The 24,645-nt window shown below is 40.6% G+C and overlaps 1 protein-coding gene across 3 annotated transcripts in view; it reads right to left on the reverse strand.

Annotated features, from left to right (window-relative positions):
- Positions 1-21,190: 21,190 nt before the first annotated feature.
- Positions 21,191-24,645, reverse strand: part of LOC148883784 (syntaxin-binding protein 5-like) — a 54,765-nt gene continuing 51,310 nt past the window's right edge. For all 3 annotated transcript variants that reach the window (XM_089022186.1, XM_089022185.1, XM_089022184.1), the window contains 3 exons: positions 23,776-23,887; positions 23,495-23,715; positions 21,191-22,588 (listed from right to left, as the gene is read on the reverse strand). In XM_089022186.1, coding sequence (XP_088878312.1) covers positions 22,547-22,588; positions 23,495-23,715; positions 23,776-23,887 — 375 coding nt within the window. In that variant the 3' untranslated portion in view covers positions 21,191-22,546. The remainder of the gene's footprint in view (positions 22,589-23,494; positions 23,716-23,775; positions 23,888-24,645) is intronic.

The raw sequence follows: 24,645 nt of genomic DNA on the forward strand, positions 1-24,645 counted from the left end.
ATAACAATAACAATAACATCAACATCAACAAGAATAAAATAATAATAATAATAATAATAATAATAATAATAATAATAGTAATTATTATTATTATTATTATTATTATTATTATTAGTTGTATTATTATTAATAAAAATATTACCAATAACATTAATAACAAAATAATAATAAAAATAAAAATAAAAATAAAAATAAAAATAAAAATAAATTGCCTCACACATTTTGCAACATGAGGCAAACTGAATATCGATCAATAGATGGCTTCATCTTTGCATCTGGCGCTTCATTTTTCTCCATTGTGTCATTATAGATAGATTATAATGATGATGATTATTATGGGTACATATTATATTATTAGCTAATGATTTTCCAACATGGGTATGACAAATTTACCAGACTCCATCTTGGATGAGTTTGACAACAGGTTTTTATTGTGGGTAATGATATCATCAACTCAACACACATCTGCATCACTGCAGCTAACGAATCAAGCTAAACATCATTTTGAGCAAAGAATGTCGAGACAAACATTTCCATTTGTGGATTGTTTACCGCAATTGAGACACAACACTTCCCTGAGTACTTAAAGATTACAGACAAATGCAAATTTCCCCATTGTGGGACGAATAAAGGTTTTCTGATTCTGATTCTGAAGACCAAGCATGGGAAATAACCCCTTTGACGCAGAGCTCCCAGAGTAAATACGGTTTCAACTCACTAGCATCTGCCCTACCACTTTACAAATCGGAGACTTCCACAATGAGATCTTTCGACACAATATGAAAATTCCATAAAAAGATTCCCCTTTCCCCTCAAAATAATTCGGATCAGGATGTCAGTTGAAAATTCAGATTCAGCATTTTGGAGACATTCGTAAGCATTGGGGTTAGGGGAGGCGCATTCTGGCAGCGTGGTCGGAAATTTTCTTTCATCCGCTCCAGAGAAAGAAGAAAATATTGAGTTTACCAGATGTTGCATCCAAGAAAAACCAAAGTGGAGTTAAGATTACGCTCTTTGGAGTCGACGTCACGTGGGTGGCAATTTCAAGAATTCATTTACACTGCCCACATTTTACATGACTGCATACTTTCGAATTGATAAAAAAAGATGAAAAATCAACCCCCCTCAAAAAATTATTTAAGAGTCTTTCAAGCCAACATGCAGTTAAAAAAAATAATTACATTGACGTTTATCAGATCGAACTTTTTTCCGAGGGTGACCATTTTCCATTGCTGCTGCTGACAAATTAGTGTGAAGATTTATCCACTTTGTCAAATAAAAGTCCAAAGTTTACAGCCACGCACGCAGTGGTTATGAAGATATATCGCCACTCGGCAGGCCGCAAGTTATTCCGCAAGTTTTTTTTGCACATGAAGGCAAATCTATTCATCTGACTAGATTTATGATTCGGCACATGGCCAGATATGCACAGTAAGTTGTATAATACACTACTCCTATTAGGACTATAGGACCCTTTTTTATTTTTTCCGCAAACCTGTGAGGACATTTCAGTTAGCGTTTTGTGGAAAAACACAAGCGCCTGACAGGCGTAAATTAGTCATTTGTCAAGGAGTCGCCATGAACAGACGACTGAAATGTCGAATCAACTTCAACTGAGAAGGAGGTCAAACATTTGATAAAAATTCTCTCTGCGGACCTCTCAATCCAATTACAGGCAAGTGGGAAGCATTAAGAGACTGGCGGTACAGCAAAACCCTCTCAAACGTGGCAACCGTCTCGGTAATATTTCTATTTAAATGCATGCAGGAAGCGTGGCATTCATGAGGCGCGCACAGTGCCGCCTTCTTGAGAGATATTCTTGAAGAAAATGCGGAAGATTGTCAATATTTGAAGGTAATTGTATAAACAGGAAATACAGTGGCTCATTAAAAAAAAGAAACAATAATAATAATAACAAATAATAAGATAATAATACAAATAATACCAATAATATCAATAGTAATAATACCAATAATACCAAATACAACAAAAACAACAATAGCAATAACAATAACAATAACATCAACATCAACAAGAATAAAATAATAATAATAATAATAATAATAATAATAATAATATTATTATTATTATTATTATTATTATTATTATTATTATTATTATTAGTTGTATTATTATTAATAAAAATATTACCAATAACATTAATAACAAAAATAAAAATAAAAATAAAAACAAAAATAAAAATAAAAATAAAAATAAAAATAAAAATAAAAATAAAATTTTATTTTGAGGGGATTGCATCAACAGGAAACACGGTGGCTTATTTTTACCAAAAAAACCTGCACACACAATGAAATCGTTACACTTTACTCCAATTGATATTTTGACATTTTTACTGAGGCAATATAAATATTTATTTTTGTTTTTCAAAAAAGTAGATGAGTGCCCAGCACTCTAACCTCTTTGTGGAGCACAAATTGAAAAGCCGAGCCACTAAACTGTAAAGTCGAGCCGTTATTGCCGCCGTCACATGCCATAAAGCATTCCCGGAGAGAGCTGAGCCGGCTAGCTATTTACGGTAAGAAGATATGCGGAGTCACGCGAGACCAAATCTTCGTCTCTTGGCGACGTATTCGGGGAAATGGAATTGAGAGGTGGTGTGGATTTAGAGGAATGTACAAAATGCAAGTGTGCGTTTTTGCTCTCAACTCTGTCGATCGCTTGCTACGTAAGGTTAACTTTGATACAAAAGCCTTAAAATGAAAACTGTTGCTTCCATCCATCATTCACGCCATGCCGTTTTCTTGTAAACTATTCTTCAAATTCATATTTCATCACCATCACCTAATTTTGCACTAATCAACTTTTCATGCGTTGGAATAAGTAACACCGGGCTGTGGCACTGAATGCTTATTATAAAACAAAATTTAGCGCACGGTCTAAAACTGACCTTGGATAATTCTTTAAAAAAAGGCAATTTGCATGCAAATGATAGCGTTGGCATTTGCTGTAATTGCCAGTCGAACTGCTCGTCTGCGACGATATGCCGCACTTTTTAAATGGACTCCTGCTGTTTATTTGAACAAGCGCTCTTAAAGAAGCATCAGAACTCCCTTGATGGATACGCATAAAAATTTCAGACGCCGAAATATACCCCTACCCCACCCCAGCCCGCAAACTCCTAAAAATAAACTATCGGTAATTCTCAGGGGTGTCATTTGGGCACTCCAAAAGGGGTTTGATGTTAGGGCGGTTCTTTCAGAAGTAAAAAAAATAGATATAAACATGAGCAGATGGAGAGCAGAACATGATGGAAGATGATGATTATCTTCCCCTCCTGTTGGGCGCATAAGTCATTTAAAGGAATCTAGCCTCTAGCATGAATCGTTAGCATTCTTATTTAGCTTGATCACAGGGTTGAAAACTAAAAGGCTCCTTAAATCCCACCAAAAATGTTATATGCATGAGCCAAAGTACATCACAACCAGCTGTGAGTGATTAAAAACAGAGTGGTTGACAATAGGATCCCCAAACCACAAACAAGAGACTCCGCCGCTTAGCTCATGCAAGTTGGTGAGGCACACGAGCCATGTCAAATATTTACCTAACACCGGCCCATTTGATTTCAACCCCCTTGACGGCCGTGAGCCAGTCAGTCATAACAAACTCAATTTGTCAAAAGAAAGTTTGCGAGACCAATGCGGGGAAACAGAACTCGAGGAAAGCGTTCTCTTGAGGCGAATTTTAATGCGTGGGAAGGATTGGCAGTGAAAGCAGATTAAGAGTTTTCACTCCTTTGAAAATGTCCAAAGCAAACATTAGCATGGTGACCGATCGTAGGCCATAGATGTCATGTTTTGCGATCAACGGGTGGCACTGTCGGGCCCCATCTGCAGCTGCATAAACGTTGGTCACTTAATCAGTGGCAGTAAACTCATTCACTGCTATTCCCGAATGTATCCGGGAATTGAAAATATGACGTAGAGCGCCATTACCGAATTTGCTCGGGTTTTGGTTTTTCTTGTCGGGTGCTGATAAAGTGCTGGCAGCGACATCTGGCAGTGTTTTTCCCTTCCACAAGGGGTCAGCATTTCAATTGTTTCCATCTTAGCGCTTTGTTCCAGCTTCAGATGTTAAAGCGCTACATAAACCAATATGTATTGTATTTTGGACAGCCGCCCTCATTTCCAGGTCATATAACTCCAGAGCCATATAATTTAGGAATTAACTTTTTTTTTTCGAATGAAAGAAGAGAGTTTAACGTTTCTTACACTGTATTGAATGTTTATGTAGTCCTAAAACTCAATATTCTGTGGGTCCTGGAATGTAAGTGATAATGACAAAAACCCTGGCACTCGAGCGGCACGCCTGGCAGTGAATGCGTTAAAAGGATTCCCACCATGACCAGTCAGTGTTGGTGATTGTTTGTTTCCCCATGTCAGGTTTGTTTCATCGTCATGTTTTACTCATGGTTTTGTTTGCTACTTTGGACCTTTTTTCTGATGACTTTGTTGTTTGAGATTTTGTTCCTGGTGACTTTAGTACAATTTGTCAAATACACCTTGCTCCTCCCTCCTGCCTGCTTTCTTGGTGTCTTCCACTACCACCACCTTGCAAACTGGGCCTTGATTTTGAGACCAATGGGTTTGAACTTCACAATGTTTCACTCTGTAAAAAGGCCCCCTGCTGATTACTACGATAAGAAAAAAAAAGTACAAAATACTTATTTCCAAATATTGTCTTGCTTTTGGTGGTGCTTAGAAATGAATTCAATGTGTCTAAAGGTACCAGTGATACTAAAATTAAGTGTCAGCAGAAACATGTCAATGTCACTCGCCAGATGTTTAACAACCACGAATTACTGGGTGGTAATCTTGAACGAGATAAATTATTCAGAAACATCTCGACCTCTTTTTTCTTTTTTTTTTTGTGTGTAACGATAGCCATGAATAGGTTTACCATCCCCAGCCTTTGAAATCTCCAGATTACCGCAACCGTTCTAATTTAGATATATAGCCCCCGGCAGAGAACTGGCTAATTTCCTGGTGTGTCAAAATTAATGAAGAAGATAATATGTTACAATGGATGACAATGATGCACACATCCACACACACACACACACACACACACACACGCGCACACGCGCACACACACACACACACACACGCACGCACGCACGCACACACACACACACACACACACACACACACACACACACACACACACACACACACACACACACACACACACACACACACACACACACACACACACACACACACACACATTCACTACCCTCTCTGTGAACCTCAAACGGGGCCAGCGAACGAATTCAGAAGATGGGTTTTTGAAGTCGAAACCAAAAGTAGGTTAGAATCGGCGCTAAAGCGTGTGGGGATTAAACGCTCTTGCGCAGAGGGTCTTAGATCTCCGCGTGCGGAAAGGCGAGACCATTTCCAAGTGAAATTCCACACCGCAACTTTAGCATTAGGAATACTGGAAATGGAGTATTCCCTTTGACTGTTTGACATTTCATTTACATAAAAAAACAGACAGTGTGGCGCAAGGTCAGGCCAGTTTTTGGAATGTGGGAGGAAACCAGAGTACCCACAGAAAAGCCACACAGTCGCGGCCATAAAATATCCAACATTGAAGATGCATTTCGGCCCTTATGCGTGTCATCCTACACGTGTTAATAAATAAATAAAAGGAAAAAAAAGGGAGACGTGTGTTTGAGGCTTGGCACGGGAGGCAAGTAATAAGCAGCGTATTTATGAGGCGCAGCGGGTGTCGGTGACATCTGCATAACCTATTCATGAGGCCTGTGATGAAATCTCGGTTATCCTCCGCGGCAATCTTACAGGTGACAAAAAAAAGAGCAGCGCCGAGGGTGAGTTCGGAGAGAATGATAATGAAGATGAAAATGGAGAGAGAGGAAAGTAACAGAGACCCGAGAGGATAATGACAGATGGGCTGAGCGCATGAGGAGAGTGCAAAGTAAGAAAGGGATGTTGGAAATGGCAGCAGAGAGGGGCTACCACAAATATGAACAAAGTGAACTCAAATGAAGTGCTAAAATACTGTAGGAAGAAGGAGACTGAAGAGGGTGGGCAATTACCAATAGAATGGTGAACGGGGGAGTGGTTGGGGGGTATGTCTATCTTGTTTGCCACTACACCTCCGCCACTTGTGCTCTGCATACCAATGATATACACACACGCCATGACTGGAACTCACAATCTATACAGACAGAATTGCATATTCTTCCAGAATGATGAGTAGGGTGGACACAAAGGGGGTGGGGGGAGGGTGGTAGGGGGTGTTATGTGCTTTGAAAGAAAATCTGACATAGCGTATATCCTCTCGGACAGTAGTTGTCACTGTGGTGACACAACGGCGAACTATCACCCGCGTGGGAAAAAAGTGTTTGGTCACACTGTAGTTTTCAGTGAAATATTCAATCTCGAAAAATGAACTCAGGGAGGGCGGGGATATCGGGACTCACTATCGGTGAGTTAATAGTCACACTAGGGATCTTAAATAAAGTGGGATGGGCACCGTATATTTCGGTGTATAAGGTGCACCAGAATATAAGGCATACCACCAATGAATGGTGCATTTTTAATTGGTTTCCTTATAAGGCGAACCGGACTACAAGGTGCACCTTCAATGAAAGAACAGTTTCCCAAATATTATATATAAATATATAAAATATTTCCAAAATATAAGGAACACCACATTACAAGGTGCTACAGTAGAGGTTATGCACGACTTCGACAGGGGGAAATGGAGTCGGTGGCTCTTGACAGTAGTGAGACTTGTCGTGGCTCAATATAATAATTCACACATAAGCCGCACCTGCATATAAGGCGCAGGGTCATCTTTTGAAGAAAATTAAGGCTTTAGGGTGAGCCTTATACACCGGAAAATACAGTATTTTTTCCTCACTGAATGCGGAAATGGGACAATATGAATAAGCTTCATTTTTTTATTGATGACAAAAGACAATCAAATTAGAGTGTCAGCATTGACGCCAAACGGACAGAAAAACGAAAAAAAAAAGCTTTTACTGTTGCGTTGCTTGTCTACGCCTTATACACTGGAAAATACAATAATTATTATCACATGAAGAGGCGAAGGCTTCTACAGAAGCATTCAGAATAGCATTTCTCTACAGGGTTACTGATCAGAACCTTATTGCGAGTAAAGCTCCCTAAAACGTAAGCTTGAAATCATCAACGGGGTCTTTCATGCTGTGCAGGGCCAGTATTTTATGACAGGAAAAAAACGTATAAAATACTGTGACACAGCAGGAAATTGAAAATGGGCTTGTATATTTTGGAATGCGAATGGAGTCATATTTCCTGAGCACTTACAGGTGTTTTACATGACTTTTAGTGCTAAATAAAAAATAAAGAAACATGTCGAGCCAAGCACTGAGCACACACACTTTGAATGAATTTTGTTGAACAAAACCAGGAGATGAATGTGGAGAAACTGGCTACTTTAGGCGAGGTACATTGTGTCAGGTTTAGTGCTGTTCACTGGAGAGAAGGAAAAAACTACAGTGATACCTCAGTTTACGAACGCTTTAGCCTATGAACTTAAATAATATAATCTTGGCATACAAACTAGTTTTCGGGAAACACACGGGCCGCCACAATGGCTGGCGGACTAGTTTTCGGCGGAAGAGCACCAAACCAAACGGTCGAACAGCGCCACGATGGCTGGCAGACTAGTTTTCCACACCCATTTTCTTTGAGTGAACTCAGTGCAGATGTGGTTTGTTATCGAGTGGATAATTTTGCTTTTTTTGGGACAAAAAAGACCCCACCACAGGCTATTGTTAAGACAAGGAGAGGACACAAAAGAAAATTACGGTCGAGCAGAAGAAGGAAATCATCGAAAAACACGAACGAGGTGTGCATTTGTGTGACTTAGCGTCCCACTACCAGTATGCTAAGTCGACCATTGCTGTGTGGCGAAGGGTGTTTCTGTGCTGTCTAAACAATGGTCTCAGGCAATAGAAGAGGTTGAAACCTTCTATTGATTTGGATTAACGAAAAGCAGCTAGCAGGGGACAGTGTGTGAGGGTATTATCACCAAGACTTCACTCGGATGTCATCAAGAGGCAACTACATCAACAACCATCACAAAAGTAAATAAAACGAGTTTATTATATAATACAGTCTATTTCTTTAATTACAATACAATAGCACATCTATTATATATAAAATAAGGTATATTTGTGTAATTTTAAAGCTTATTTTGTAGAAAATTATGTTTTATGGGGACCTGGAAACTAGTATTCTCATTTTTAATGGTTTCCTATGGGAAATTAATGTTTGGAAGACACACTTTTAGTTTTATACACACTTTCTGGGAACAAATTAAGTTCGTAAACTGAGGTATCACTGTATAAGGCCAGTTCATGTTAATACAAACAACACCCAAGACCTCACTAAAAACCTCCTCCAGAGTGAATAAAAACAGATGAAAATGTCTTGTACGAATGCAGCCGCTTTGTTCAACAGAGTGAGCATGTGCCCGGCTTCGACAGAGTGGGGGCGGGGGGACGAAATCATGTTTACCACGTTAAACCATGTCCATGCAGAACAGAAAACCGGAATCAATTTCACCCCAGCCGGATTGGACGACGAACTGCTCGATAGACATCTGAATACATTTGAATGAAAACGCGATGACCTTGGAGGGAGATGAATAGGAGTTTTCAATAGGGTGGGTGGGTAATAAAAAGTGACAAAAAATGGACTGCTCTCACACATACGCACACATGCAGACAAAGAAAATGGAGGGAAAAAAACACCTCCCACCTTGTCTGCTGCGACTGTATTTACCACTCACAGCCAAACTGCCTACGAGAAGAAGGGAAAGAGGGGGTGGCATTGGGGGGGGGGGGGGGGGATATATCAGGAAACACATTTATTAACATTTTTGTTTCATCCACGCCTCCCAAAGCGCATGCAGAACGGCAGTATAAAAACACTGTCTTCTGAATGGAATATTCCATTAACTCACTCACGAATTGAAAATATGACGTAAGGAACAAATTCTCGAATTTGTTCGGGTTTTGTTTTTTCATGCTTGGGTGCCAATAAAGCGCTGGCCAGGGAGTCTGTCAATTTTTTTCCCCTTCCACGTTTATTTTGGCATGACATTTCGTTATGTAGCAAGTTCATCTCACTTGTGTGACTGCTGCTTTCTGCAGACTACCATTTTTATTATGTTTTTGGACGCGAAATGACACATTTTTTACGTTCGGGATGCTAACACAGAGACAAATTGGCTCATCATTATCGACAGGAAGTTTCTCACAAATTGCTCATCTTTATATCATAGCAGAAGTTAAGCACGGGCCGTGACAAACCACAGAAGCCTAGCGATCCGTTGATAAGGCAGTGGGTGACTCTTAATTACCGTCTGGGTAATCTTATTGGGATTGTAGGACCTGTATTTTTTTTTTTTTTTTTTTTTTTTTTTGTGGCAACACAGGACGAGGCCATATGCGCAGCTTGGATCTGTCAACTCCCATTCAGGAGATTCGAGCCACACGGCGTCCTCTTTACTGTCCATTTGTGTCGAGTATCCCCCCCCCCCCTTCCCAATGGCAAACCGGAACAAACGTTCAGGCTAATTGATCCTGCTCGGGAAATGATCGTCCCTGAGACTGCAGTCTTGAGAATTGCAGCAAAAAAAAATACAAAGACTGATGTGTGGCTTGAATAAATGGGCGGCGAATTGAGTAGACAAGGGACTCTTTCACCGCTTTTATTGTTCGTCTGGTTGGACGTCTGCACATGAAAAAAAAACGTTATGTTGAGCTGGATACGGTGAGTGAGTGTAAAAAAAAAAACAGCTACAGAACCACTTGTATTTTTTTTTGCTGCTTAACTCATTCACTGCCCGACATGCAAAAATGCGTCCCCTCCAGTGCCAGGGTTTTTGTCATTGTCACATAAATTCCAAGACCCACAGAATATTAAGTTTTAGGACTACATACACATTCCATACAGCAACAGAAACCTTAGACTCTCTTCTTTCATGCAGAACGGCAGTATAAAAACACTGTCTTCAGTCAGTCCGGTAAAAGAGTTAATGAGTTAGATGTTAGTTAGATACGTCTGGAGTTGTCTGAGCTTGAAATGGGGGTGGCTGGACTAAATACAATACATACAATCTGATTTATATAACATTTTAACAACAGCTAACAAAGCACTAACATGGACATAAGGCAAATGCTGCCCCCTTGTGGAAGGGTAAAACATTGCCAAAGGCCACGGCCAGCACTTTATCCACACCAAAGCATGAAAGAAAAAAACAAAACCCGAGCAAATTTGGGAATAGCGCTTTTCATATTTTCGATTCCCAAATAAATTTGTGAACGGCAGTGAATAAATTAATCATTATTTGTCTGCAAAGTGCTTATAATAAGTCCACATCCCCTTGGTGAAATGCTGAGTGCTTGAGCATCCCCACGTTACGTTTGGGAATAGAGCGACAGCTCTCGTTTTGGCACCGGTTTATCCCGCCACGGCGAGGCCGAGCCGGCCGGAGCCAAAAAAGTCGAGTCGCCTTCATTGAGAATCGCAGCCGACTCCGAGGCGGATTACACTCAAACTATTAAGGGTAAGAAGATGCGGGATAGCGGCTCAATGCCAATCAGTCGCCGAGGCGGCTGAGAAGTCTCTGATGCGGTTGTCATGGAGATGAAAAAGTAGAAAATAATCTAGTATCATTTTATCTCCTAATAGACATCAGGGCAAAAAGAAGTATCATAACTTAAGCAAAATGTACTCATAACGCTGGCACATATTCTTTATCATCAGCAAAGAATTGCTGTGGTTTCTACTTAATGCCGCCATCATACTGCCCCCGGGTGGTCAAGGCGTGCAAATAGCATAACGCATATTTATACCTTATTGTCAATGACATTCTCGGCGGCGCTAAAAAGCTGTCTTTGAATATTGTGATGGTAAATGATTCATTGTTGCCATGGAGATGCTGTCCCCCAAAAGGCAACTATAATCTGTTCACCCAAGACTCACAAACACTGTCAACTGTTCATTTTAAACTGTGCTTTCTTATAGTGTAAAAAATGAAATAAAAAAACCACCGGAAATGATTTTTTTTTTTTTTTAATCACACAAATTTAATGGGCTGAAGGTGTTATAGGAACGTGTGAATGCGCACGATTGATCGGGAGTACTTTACCGCCTGACTCGTGAAAACTGTTTCAAATTTCTGTGGCTTTCCCTGAGCCTTGACTGAAAAGCTGTCATATTCCATCTTTGCAGTTGCTTATACAGCCACATTTTTTTTCAGACACATTATAGGCTTATCTTTACCGGAAGCTTTTTCAAAAGTAAAAACATTAAAATGCATAGATTTTTTTTGTTTGGGGCCAGGATTTGCCTTCTGGCTATCGCTTCCTTTTTTCCCCATTAACTTCAGCAGGCACGGAACTCGTTTGAAAGGCAAAACGAGATCGATTCAGAGCTTATCTGTCAAATGTGATGAAAGTCAGCCTGGGTTACACACATCGAACAACGCATATAAAAAAAACTGAAGATAAATAGAAGTGAATTTCTGCATTTTGAGGACTTAGAGGAAAATGCCAACATGTCTCCCGGAGATGTCAGCGTCGATGACATTAAATGATATGACATCATGTCAACTACGTATTTGAAAGTAATCTAGTAAAATACTGAACAAAATTTGAACCAAAAATATTTTTGGTGAGCATGATCACAACCTCCTTTCAGGATTAGTCTTGAATTTTGAAAGAATCTAGCCCGACAATCGACTCGAATGTCAGTACAGATTCTATAAATCCCACCATAAGTGTGCCATCCGCATGCTTGACACCCTCCGGCGCTAATAGTACGCACTGAGCTGTCAGATTAAGGCTCATTTACTCCCAGCGGGGGTCTTCAATTAGCCATGATTAATACGCCTAGTTGGTGCTTCTGTTTTAAGACAAACTGGATGCGTCAAGATTAAGAGGACAAAAGACACCCATGCCGAAAATTGTATCCGTGACATGCTCAACTTTGTCAATCATTTTCGATGATGTCACACTATTGTCAGGGTTCAACCTGCTCAATTATCCCGAACCCGACCAAATGACAGTACCAGAACAGCTTCTCCTCCAATATCGGATAAACAATCTGCCCGCTGCCCCCTCAGGGTTTTCAAATATTTCACGGTCCTGAAATCAAAACCTCCTACACAACAGCCGCTTCATCAAAAGGATATTTGAGCCGACGTAGAGAAGTGGAGGATATTTTCGAGAAAAAAAACAATCTCGCTGCCACCAGTGGAGATGATCTATGTCCCCTGATTGGTGAGACTGATTTTTTTTTCACCCCCATTGCCCTTTATCGCAGATAGACAATATAGATAAACAATATAGATAGATACGGGTCATTTTAAGCAATGAAGAGGAGAGTCTCCATTGGTGCTACTAAGCAAAAACAATGGCCTACCTCCAAAGTATTTATATAACATACTATATACCATATCTTCCAGTGTATAAGGTGCATTGGAGTATAAGGCACACCCCCAATGAATGGCGTATTTTTAAACGGATTCCATATATAAGGTGCGCCGGAGTATAAGGTGCATCTTCAATGGATGAAAACAAGTTTTTCAAATATAATCTATAAATCTAGAAATGTTTTCCAAATATAATATAGTAATATATAAGGCACACTACATCATAGGTTGTTACGCACTACTTCTGCTACAAGGCAGGGGGAAATGGAATCAGTGGCTGCTGACAGTAGTTGAGAGCTGTTGTGGCTCAATATTACTTCATATATAAGGCACAACTGCATATAAAGCGCAGGGTCATCTTTTGAAGAAAATCAAGGCTTTTGAGTGCACCTTATGCACCGGAAAATACACTATATTTATTTTTTTGGGTGTCAAATGGAATTCCATCTTTCATTTTGTAATGACTTGGTTGGTCATGCGTTGATATCGCCCCACTGTGTGCTAATCACCAAATGAGATCTTGATTTGCAGCGGACGTATCTACAGTAAAAAGTCACGGTGACCTCACTTGTTCTTGAAACGGCAACCAATAATTTCAACTTTCAAATTAAAGTATTTTTCTTCTCCCCCAATGGGAAGTTATATTAACTTTTTTTTCATATGGGCTCAAAATGACATCACTATAAATCCACACAGAAACGTCAAAAAAAAAAAGGAAATTAAATATAAAAAACAAACCATAAAGTAGCAAAGCCATTGTGCTGTCTATATAATTGCAACGCTTTTGGTCCCTGCATCCCCGTCCTCGTATTGATTTGCAAAAAAAGGTTACACCGTTGATCCACGAGGAGGCATATATTAGAGCCATTTGTGCCACTTAAACTGATGCATGTTTGCGGCAGCTCAGTCTGCGACGGACTCGAATGATGACGGGTTCAGTCATTTTTCAGAGTAATTAGGAAAAATATCACATGGATTATGACAGCTGTAGCAAGGTAAATGAATGTGTCATTCAAAACGGCCTCGAGGTATGCGGGCAGGCTTGGAAGCAATGTAAAAATAAATCCTTTGCAGTTCATATCACAAAAACTGAGTCAACGTACCTCTGACAGCTTTAATCTCCTCGATGTCTTCGCTGCAGGGAAGACGATTCAACTCTGCGCCATTTTGATAATATCTTGGACCTTACCACCAGAGAATAAAAATAATAATCATAATACATTCAGTGTAGTTGTTCACTTCTCATGTCAGTGAATAAGAAGTCAATATTTATGAAAAATAAGAAATTAAATCCAAACAAACACATCCGGTGTCTGACATAAAACAATGTGTTTAGCATGTTATACAACATTCAAACTTGGCTTGCATTCCCCCCTTCCCCTCTCTCAAGTGGATATTGCAAATTTACAATGAGCAGCCATCCAATTGATTTCCCATCTGGATCGTATTTTACATGGTTTCATTCTCCGTCAATTATGTCTGAGAGCTCACTTTCAATACAGCAGCATGTGCAAAACTGACGGTCTGACCTCATTCGATGACAACAGCAAAGGAAAAAAAGACATTTGGAGGACATTTTTAATTTATTAAAAAAAGTGGGGGAAACAATGGTAAGTGCTTCTTAAATAGACCATGCAAATAGGACTGGGGAAGTGTGAGTTGGGGGGGGGGGGTTAGCAAGAAGGATCATCATAATGATATGTGATCAGGTTTCCGTTAATTGATGATCTCCATCATCGGGAAGAAATTTCCAAATGAGGCTCAGTGACGGCCCCAGATGCATAAATTAAGAAACCCCTAGTTGCCTAATAGTTCCAATTAGCATGGAGCGCAGTGGCACAGGTGATAAGTGGGGTTGCGAATCGGAGCTGGTGAGAGTAAACAACCACCCTCGTTTCCCGAACAGAGGTTGGCAAAACTGCTACATCAGTAATATACGATATCAGATTTTTCAATGCATGACTGAAGCCACCAAAAGCTTGTTGATGCTTGTCTATGAGCCTCCGGGGTGGGAGTGTAGGGGGTGGGAGGTCTTCATAAATCAGATAACAGTGTTAGATTATGCAGTTGTCACCGGACTGATGATAAAATAGGAGCCTGAACTACAAATAACCACAATCACTGATAGCTTCATTGATAGCACCACCATCATCAACCCAGGACACATTTAAGCATAGAACGTCCAAGCATTTGTTTTGACCCCCTCCTCCCCTTCACTATAATGTCTTACTGCCGCAGACCTTGGGTAATTGATTCAAGGTCTCCGCGGAATGAAGACATCAGAAAGTGCAACACGGACACTAGGAAGGGCAGCCGGGTGAATCCAGGTGAACCTGAATGAAATGGATGGGGCTACATCCTGAAAGCCTCTGATTGATGGATTAATTAACCACTTGAACCACACGGGTACTTATCCAGACGGCTGCTAATAGAGTTTAAAGAAGAACTTTGATGATGTGGAAGGATGGGAATGGTCAGTAAGACGAAAGGATGGAACGGTCTTAACTCATTCACTGCCATTCATGAATTTATTAGGGAATTGAAAATACTCTAACATAGAACGCCATTCCCAAATTTGTTCGGGATTTTTGTTTTTTCATGCTCGGGTCCCAATAAAGCGCTGGCCATGGTCTCTGGTAATATTTTTTCTTTTCCACAAGAGGGCAGAATTTCCCCTTTTTCCACGTTAGTACTTTATTCTAGCTTCAGCTGTTGTTAAAGCGCTATATAAACCAATATGTATGTATTGCATAGTATTTTGTACATCTGCCCCCATTTCAAGCTCATATAACTCCAGACCCATGTAACTTAGGAATTAACTCTTTTTTATGATGAAAGAAGAGAGTCTAAGCTTCTTATGTTGCATTGAATGTTTATATAGTCCTAAAACACAATATTCTGTGGGTCCTGGAATTTGAGTGACAATGACAAAAACCCTGGCACTGGAGCGGACATATTTTTGCACGTCTGTCAGTGAGTGAGTTAATATGTGACGATAACATACAATCGATCATGACTGATTGTGGTTTTAAATTTCATAAGACTACACATAACCATTCAAGTCTGCTCATGTTGGGTTCCTCAATGTGTCAAGAACCAGCATGTGACACATTGCTGTATTTAATACAACAATACTGAATCAGTTACACTGTAAGGCAATATCAACGAGTGAAGCACACGGCATCTTTGGCTCTAGATCATGACAGTGACAGGCGAGGCTGACAAACGAGGCATTCGACTACCAGGGGTGGGTTTGGAGGAGGGGGGGAAACACCACAGCGATGTTGACATACGCACAACGTGACGAGACTAAAAGATGGAGGAAAGTAAACAAGGTAGATGGCACCTCCCTGAAGGTAAACTATGGGACGAAAATGTAAATGATGAGAAACACAGCAAGGAATAAACAAGCATATGGTGGGGGTGGGAATGAGGTGGGGAGGGGTCACTGACTTCCATTGAAGCTGCTTGAAACAAGCCATTTTATATGAAAGCATTTTTCAAGTCTCTCTTGTAGTCTGTAGCACAGCTTCTGAGAGCTACTATAATTGCAAAGAGTTTTTTTGCGGGGTGGCGGGGGCTTCAAAACAATAATGATGTGCTAAAACGTCATTTGGATGGGTGAGGAGGACTATGCTTGCGAACCAAAACAGCCTAGGTTAAACCACTCATAGGTCCATTATGTACTTTCCGGAGCTCTAAGTATCATGAGAGCATAGTGAGAAAAATGCTTTTTAGTAATATGGTATGATGACATCCCGTCGAGGTAGCGGCTGATTCAGTCGTTTCCAAAACACGGCTGAATTTGTCTTAGCTAAACATGTCGGGACGTGTTCACACTCGTCTGGTTTGATTTAGTTCTCTTCGATGCGCGTGGTTCATTTGGTCAAGTGCAAACTAGCTGAACATTAGCATCCGCTGGCGTGTGTTAAAGCGCTATCTAAATCAATATGTATTGTATTTTGTACAGCTGCCCCCATTTCAATCTTAAGAATAAGAATAAAGTATAAGGGTTCTTATGCTGCATTAAATGTTTATTTAGTCCTAAATCCAATCTATCTATTGCATGAAGAGAAACTTCTTTGGAAGAAAAACTTTGAATTTTTCATTTGGCAATGTTTTTATTTTCATTTTACCTTTATCCTTACAAGGGTCACTGGGGGTCATCCTGACGACTATTTGATAAATCGGAATTCCGAATTGGTCCTGATGATGCACATGGTACAAGTGCTTAGTGATTTGGCTTTTTGTTTTTTATGTGTGTGTGTAAACAATGGGCCGTTTCAACCTCAATGCAAATTATGTCTTATTTTTTTTTTTTTCAGTTTTGTGTTGAGTTAACCTTGAAGTGCATTAACATGCAGATTAATACATTGGTCTTCAGTCAAGTTAATTAACTAGATCTTTTGTTTCCTGCCTGGCATTCGGAAGGCAAAATGCAAACGTGCAACTCCTGTAAAAATACGATTAGGACGACTTTGTGGTGCCTGGAATGAAATCCCTCAATCCACGAATAGCTGCGTCGCATCCAGCTCCGTGTGGTCTGCCCTTGTTTTATTCCGTCTGGGTTTGTGCTGAGGTCATCATCGTCGTTCTTCCCTGCTCAATAATCACTGGGGAGGAATTTTAGCTCCAGCAAAGCGCAGACGCAAAGCACTCATTCATCACGACTGTGCCTCTGGAGGGACCGTTTAGAGCATCAGACATGTATTCATTACGAGACATGTCGGGGTTTGGGGGGGATTTGGTGTTATCTGTGGGTAAACAGGCGACACAGAAAAACGTCCATAGGCTACAAAGGCTGCGCTCAGCAGAGGGATTGAACTCACCCACCTGACAGGCCTCCTTCATGAAGCCAAAGCAAACATTTTACTTTCAAATAAAGCTCAAATCACAGCACCAAATACAAATGACATCAGAAGTAGATTCGAGGGAAGGAGAATAAAAAAAATCCGATTTGAGTGTACTTACTCTGTTTGAAATGTGAGCCCATTTAGACGTGTGCGATGATCTTTAATGACACAGTGATTGGAAATCACGATTCAAGAAAATGCCAATGTGGACGACTGGGGCATGAAAATCTGTAACATAGAAGGTAATGTCATGTTTCAGTCATGAGCTGAAAACAAAACACACACCGAATCTACCACTCAAGTCCACCAGTCAACCAGTCAAGTCAAGTCAATTTTGCAGAACGTTATTTTTTTAATGTCTAAAATACCGTACTGACAGGGTCCAAACACAGATTGGGTGGAATGTAGATAACACATATGAAGACTTGGATAAATGACAATAGAAAACAATTGAACAGTTTTACCTGCGCATACACACAAAAGGATATCAGCAAGAGTTAATTCAAGTCATTTACCTTCCTATTATTTTGTCCAGGAGGAAACGGCAACTTCCGGCCTGCCCTTCAAGACATATGTTGTGTTCAGTTTGCAGCACCAACTTTGACTCCACGATGGCACCAACTGGAATCTTTTCTGCACAGTTCTCTCATCTCATCTCATTTTCCATACCACTTATTCCTCATTAGGGTCGCGGGGGTTGCTGGAGCCTATCTCAGCTGTCTTCGGGCACGAGGCGGGAGACACCCTGAATTGGTTGCCAGCCAATCGCAGGGCACACAAAGACATACAACAGTCACTCTCACACTCACACCTAGGGACAATTTGGAGTGGTCAATCTGCCTGCCATGCATGTTTTTTGAGTGTGGGAGGAAACCGGAGGACCCGGAGAAAACCTATGCGGGTCCGAGGAGAACATGCAAACTCCACACAAGGAGGCCGGACCGGGACGCGAACCGGCGACCTCTGCTTCTGCACAGTTAAAAATAAATTAATTGGCTTGGTTTCATCTTGGCTCATCTCAAAAGTTGATCACCACCTGCAAAGAAATAAAAAATAGACATATTTTCCAGTAGAAGCATCAATGGCGAAATGGATGGACAGCAATTGAGTCTTTCCAGTCTTCAGAATTGCTATCGATTCGGGTTCTGCAGGGCCAAGAAATCATTTGTCACCACCTGAGCAGAAAGAAAAAAAAAAAAAAAAAAAAACGCACTAAATGTTAAATGTACTGTTCAGAGAGACATTCATCCCGGTGCAGCTTTGGGGGAACCTGCACAAGAGAAAAATATTTACAAATGTTTGCCTTGCAGCATGCTTAAATCCAGCAGACACCGCCACGGCCCCATTGGCCTTCGTCTTGTTCCTCAGGCTGCTCTGGATGAAGTCGAGATGCCGCTTCACCTGCCTGCACACACAAAAAGAATGCCGGCATGTGTGATTTCAAGTCATTTCCGATGTCCTTACCTTCCTTCAGGAGAACAACAGCAACTTGAGGCCAGACTCAACTTGCTTTTTCAAAACCTCTGGGGAGTGCACTTTACAATGAGGTCGTGTACAACACCAACTTTAGCAACCCTGCACATCAGAAGAAAAAAAAACACTTTTTGTGAGTGTTACAACCTGACTCACATCACCACCCGAAGCCTCCTGCAGCTGAAATGAAATTAAAAAATGATTTACCAAATGTATGCGGAGCAGTGTTTTTTTTTCTCACCAGTGACATGTTGCCCTTTGCAGGTTTATTTACTATTCTTTGTCACCCTCTAGGGGTGACTTGTTTAATTGCTAGTGTTTTTTAATGAAAAAAAAAAAAAGTTTACAGTAAGCCCTCGCTATTTCACGGTTCGATTATCGCAGTTTCGATGCATTCAGGAAAAAAACCTTCAGAAAAAAAATACGAATGGCTCAGAGATTTTGTACATGGCTGTAGCTTGATTGGTTGCTAGCGTTGACATCACCCAGTGACAGCATAATATCCACATGGATTGGCTGTGCATCTTCTCAGCCCCGCCCAGCACCACCCCAACCACGTCTTATCACGTGGGTTATATAACACCCCTGATCATCCGCTTCAGTTTGATATCCTTGGCGTGGGTATATAACTTTATTTAGCAGATTTTCGTCTATTGTGGGTGGTCCGGGTCCCCATTCACTGCGAAAAACGAGGGATTACTGTAGTTTGACTTGTGGCATTAATTACTGTGCTAGCTCGGGATGATCAATACTTCTTTTGGAAGGAGTGCAAATCGGGTGCTAATTTTGACAATATATGACAGATTTCTGGGGCTTTAGTTGGAATAAAACACACCTGGCAGGACACAAAATTGCAGATGATGGCTTGGACATTGATTAAACCATCGTGAGAAGTGCAAACAGACGTTAAAAAGTATCGACATTACGTTGAGTTGTAGTGGTTGCAATTTATTGACGTCACCAGTCATAGTCTATCAGCTTCATCAATTCAAGACACAGTAGTTTGATGAAAATAACGACAAATATTGCCTTACGCTTTCAAAATCCATTTGTTAAAAACAATGCAATGAGAATGATGAACCGGCATGAAATCATTTCTGCATCATAACGACTAAAGAAAGGAAAAACTAAATTTTGACTCATATTATGACAACTTACAGTGTGAGTTAAAGTGAGCATTACAAAAAATACAAAGGAGTATAAGGGGGAATATATATATATATATATATATATATATATATATATATATATATATATATATATATATATATATATATATATATAAAAAATCCTCGTCTCACCCACCATGGGTGGTGTCTGTCCCCATTTCAGCTCGGGTCCTCTACCAGAGGCCAGGAAGCTTGAGGGTTCTGCGCAGTATCCGTGCTGTTCCCAGCACTGCGCTTTTCTGGACCGAGATATCCGATGTTGTTCCCGGGATCTGTTGCAACCACTCATCGAGTTTGGGGGTCACTGCCCCGAGTGCTCCGACCACCACAGGCACGACTGTCACCTTTACCTTCCAGGCTCTCTCCAGCTCCTCTCTGAGCCCTTGGTATTTCTCGATTTTCTCATGTTCCTTCTTTCTGATGTTCCCATCACTCGGGACCGCTACATCCACGACAACGGCTTTCCTTTCCCCTTTATCTATGACCACGATATCTGGTTGGTTGGCCATTACCATCTTGTCAGTCTGTATCTGGAAGTCCCACAGGATTTTTGCTCGGTCATTCTCCACCACCTTGGGAGGTGTTTCCCATTTTGACCTTGGGGTTTCCAGTCCATACTCCGCACAGATGTTTCGGTAGACTATGCCAGCCACCTGGTTATGGCGCTCCATGTAGGCTTTCCCTGCCAGCATCTTACACCCTGCAGTTACGTGTTGGATTGTCTCAGGTGCCTCTTTGCACAACCTACACCTTGGGTCTTGTCTGGTGTGGTATATCCCTGCCTCTATGGCTCTGGTGTTCAGGGCCTGCTCTTGGGCAGCCAGGATGAGTGCCTCTGTGCTGTCCTTTAGGCCAGCCCTCTCTAGCCACTGATAGGACTTCTTGAGATCAGCCACTTCTGCTATGGTTTGGTGGTACATCCCGTGTAGGGGCTTTTCCTCCCATGATTGTCCCTCTTCTAGCACCTCATCCTCTGTTCCCCATTGACTGAGACATTCTCTGAGTACATCATCCGTTGGAGCCTTCTCTTTGATGTATTCATGGAGCTTGGATGTTTCATCCTGGACAGTGGCTCTCACACTCACTAGTCCCCGGCCTCCTTCCTTACGGCTTGTGTACAGTCTCAGGGTGCTGGACTTGGGATGGAACCCTGCGTGCATGGTGAGGGTATATATATATATATATATATATATATATATATATATATATATATATATATATATATATATATATATATATATATTTTTTTTTTTTTCGGTCATATGACTTCATTCCAATGTTACTTTTTTTCTCAATGCACGTCTGTTTATATTTAACCTTGCTTCTCATAAGTGTACAACTTTTGTTGTCATCTTTTGACTGTATTGGTGAAGATTTTTCAAACCATTATACTCGTCATCCCGACTTTTTTCATGTCTTTGGCATTAGAAACATTATATGACCTCATGCAATGGTTCTATTTCAATAACGCAATGGTTGTTCTGCTTTCCAGATTTTCACACGTCAGTCAATCACCCTGATGCTGAGATCTGCCTTCAAATGATGCATGTACGGGGTTAGCGGTGGTGACATATCAATTTTTCCTAACACCAAACAATAACGGGAATCTACAAAAGCATTGTTGTTGACTATATCCATTCATTTCACAGGACTACATATAATAAATAATAAAAAAGACACCGCTGTGTGTGTTGTCAGTGATACCAGCAGCATTTTACACTTGAGATGAAAGAGGCCAATCAATTGGGGATGCTGAACAGATAAATTTCTTGATAGTCAATGACATTATGCCTTACTTATCCTTACCTTCCCATAAGTTTCCAGCCCTTTTCATAAGGAGAATCCAAATAATGTGAGACGAAAGCCTTAACAAAAATATCACTTACTTTTTCACAACCATATAAAAATAAGGGCTTTCCCAGAAATATTGTCAGCCGTGAAAAAAAAAGGTCATAAATACAAGGGATGATGATGACAAAGTTGAAGGGGATGAATCTATACACATCATTGGGGAGGATGAAAAAGTCGGATAGTGGAGCCAGGTGTGAAAACAAATCTCTCTGCATAGAGGAGGCATCACTGCGATGTCACTTCCTGTGTCCCTCTGTTTCCATACCGATCGCCCTGAAGTGAAATACAGCGTTTGTAGATGTGTATGTATATATATCATGACAATATTTTGATATACATATATACATGTATTTTTTCTTTTGTACATTTGAACAATATTCCCAAGTGTTAGCTTTTAGTCCAGTTTAAATGCTGACATCAGTCTAAGGACGGTTTGGCAAAATGAGAACAAAAACTCCACGTGTGTTTCGTAAATAAAAGGACAGAAACATGGGAAATATTCACTCTCACACACGCACACATAAATACTTGCTTCCTGTGTCCCCCCTTCCTCCATTACCCCCCACTCAACAACAGTGTGAGGTAGGAGGAGAATCAGACATTGTGCTAAGGGGAAAAAAAATCCCAAGGTATCCGAGTGAACGAAGAAAGGCTTGGGGAAGATGGCTGAACGCAAAACAGCAGCGGGATCGCCATTGTTTCCAAGGCAACCATTGCGAAGGCCCATCAGAACTGGTACCATTTTTTGTCTTTGCACTTCAGCATCATCTGGGAGGGAAAAAGGGAACAAAAGAGAATTGGTTAGGGTGCAAAAAAACACCAACTTCATTCAATACTGCCGTCTAGTGGCTATACACTGTTATTGGCAATGATGTGTAAAATGAATTGCAATACTATACAGTACAATCCATATTGATTTATTGTCATGAAAGGTGTAAGTAAAACTTTTTAAAGTTAATTCATAGATGGCAAATCATGGACCGTAGTTATGTGTGTGTGTGGAAAAAAACACCAACATGATTCAATACTGCCGTCTAGTGGCTATAAACTTATTGGCAATTATGTGAAAAATGAATTGCAATACTATACAGTACAATACATATTGATTTATTGTCAAGAAAGGTGTAAGTAAAACTTTTTAAAGTTAATTTATAGATGGCAATAATGTAGTTATGTGTGTGTGGGTGAAAAAAGACCAACATGATTCAATACTGCCGTCCAGTGGCTATAAACTGTCATTGGCAATTATGTGAAAAATGAATTACAGTACTGTACTATACAATATGTATATTTAATATTTTATAATTTATTGTCACGAAAGGTGTAAGTAAAACTTTTTAACGTTAATTCATAGATGACAATAATGTAGTTATGTATACCTGTTTAAAAAAAGCTTAGTGGAGTAGCATTCATACCAAAGTGGCATTTGATTGACATGATAACAGTATGCCAAGATTTCACCATTTTGAAGCCACTGACTTGTTTTTGCTTTTTTTAATCATTTAAATTCAGCATTTTTTACCCTGGGGTGTGTGAAATTCATAAGGCAATTATCTTTACTTCATAGTAACGATAAAAGGTCGACAAAATGAGCTAAATATGTGATCTGTAGCATGTTAGTAATGTTCCAGAATGTCAGCCATTAACATTCACGCTAAACACAATATTTGCTACCTCGTGGGCATGCTTGGAAAAGGAGTCAGCACTGGCCATCATGGCGGCCGTCCTCTCCTCCAGCTCTCCGAGCTTCTGCCCTCGCTCGTCCAGCGCTATCCGGGCGCGGGCCAGGTCCCCCACCACGCCGGATGCCGCCCCCTTCATGCCTTCGATACCGCCCGGGCCCGGGATGTGCTGGGCCAAGCTCCGGGATGCTCGTCCGGCAACATCTTCGCCGACTGAGTTAGAATTAGCGTTAGGATATGAGTCATGATCAAAAAGACGTACGTGTGACGTACATAGTTCTTCTCTGTCCAGTGACTGTGCTCCACCCCCAAAGAGCCCCTTGAAGAAACCCCTGTTGGGGGCCTCCGGTGTCTCCACTGGTGTAAACAATTCACCAAGCATTTCCTGAAATAATGACAAAAACAACTGTTCATATCATCGTAATAATAATCACCGTTAAAATCAGTGGTGGGCCATCAGGGCCTGAAAGGCCTTCTCTGCGGGCCTAGAAATATCTGAATCACAGACTTATGTGAATTATATTTTGTCCATGAATTCTTATTAAATAATTCCAAATTGTCTTTCAGCTTACTTTCATTGCTTTCCTTTTTTGTGCTAATTCCAGATGTGTGTTTTTGTATTTAATCATTTAACCAATCACATTTCAGCCATCATTCAGGGTCAGAAATCTATCTTGTCGCCTTCACAATCAGTTCTGCAGGCCCTGGACCAGAAAAATAAATGTTGCTTGAACCAATCAGAGTTCGAGTTGGCAACTCAAGGCCTACTGGAGGCGCTAGAAATGTCAGTTTTCGCAAATTATGATTGGCTAGTTACATGATCATAGTATCACTAGCCGCTCAGCGATGAGAGCATACTGGCCAGAGCTAGCATACTGTATATGTAGCGAGGTGCAGAAGCAAATATATTCTTGTGTTGATTTAATAGTGTTTTTGTCAACCCACAATGGCTGAAGGAGGAGAAGAAATGAATTTGGTTGCAGATTTATTGTTAGACATTTTGAAGACGGACTTTTCAAGAATAGATTGACATCATTAAGGTTGGACATTACCGCAATTTTATGAGGGTATGAATCCACACGTTCATTGTAAAAAGTTGAACAGTTTAATGACTGAATGAAAGTTTCAAGTCACAAGTTATTT

Source organism: Hippocampus bargibanti, linkage group LG19, assembly GCF_051943395.1.
Source record: "Hippocampus bargibanti isolate YZ-2025 linkage group LG19, ASM5194339v1, whole genome shotgun sequence".
Lineage (NCBI taxonomy): Eukaryota > Metazoa > Chordata > Actinopteri > Syngnathiformes > Syngnathidae > Hippocampus > Hippocampus bargibanti.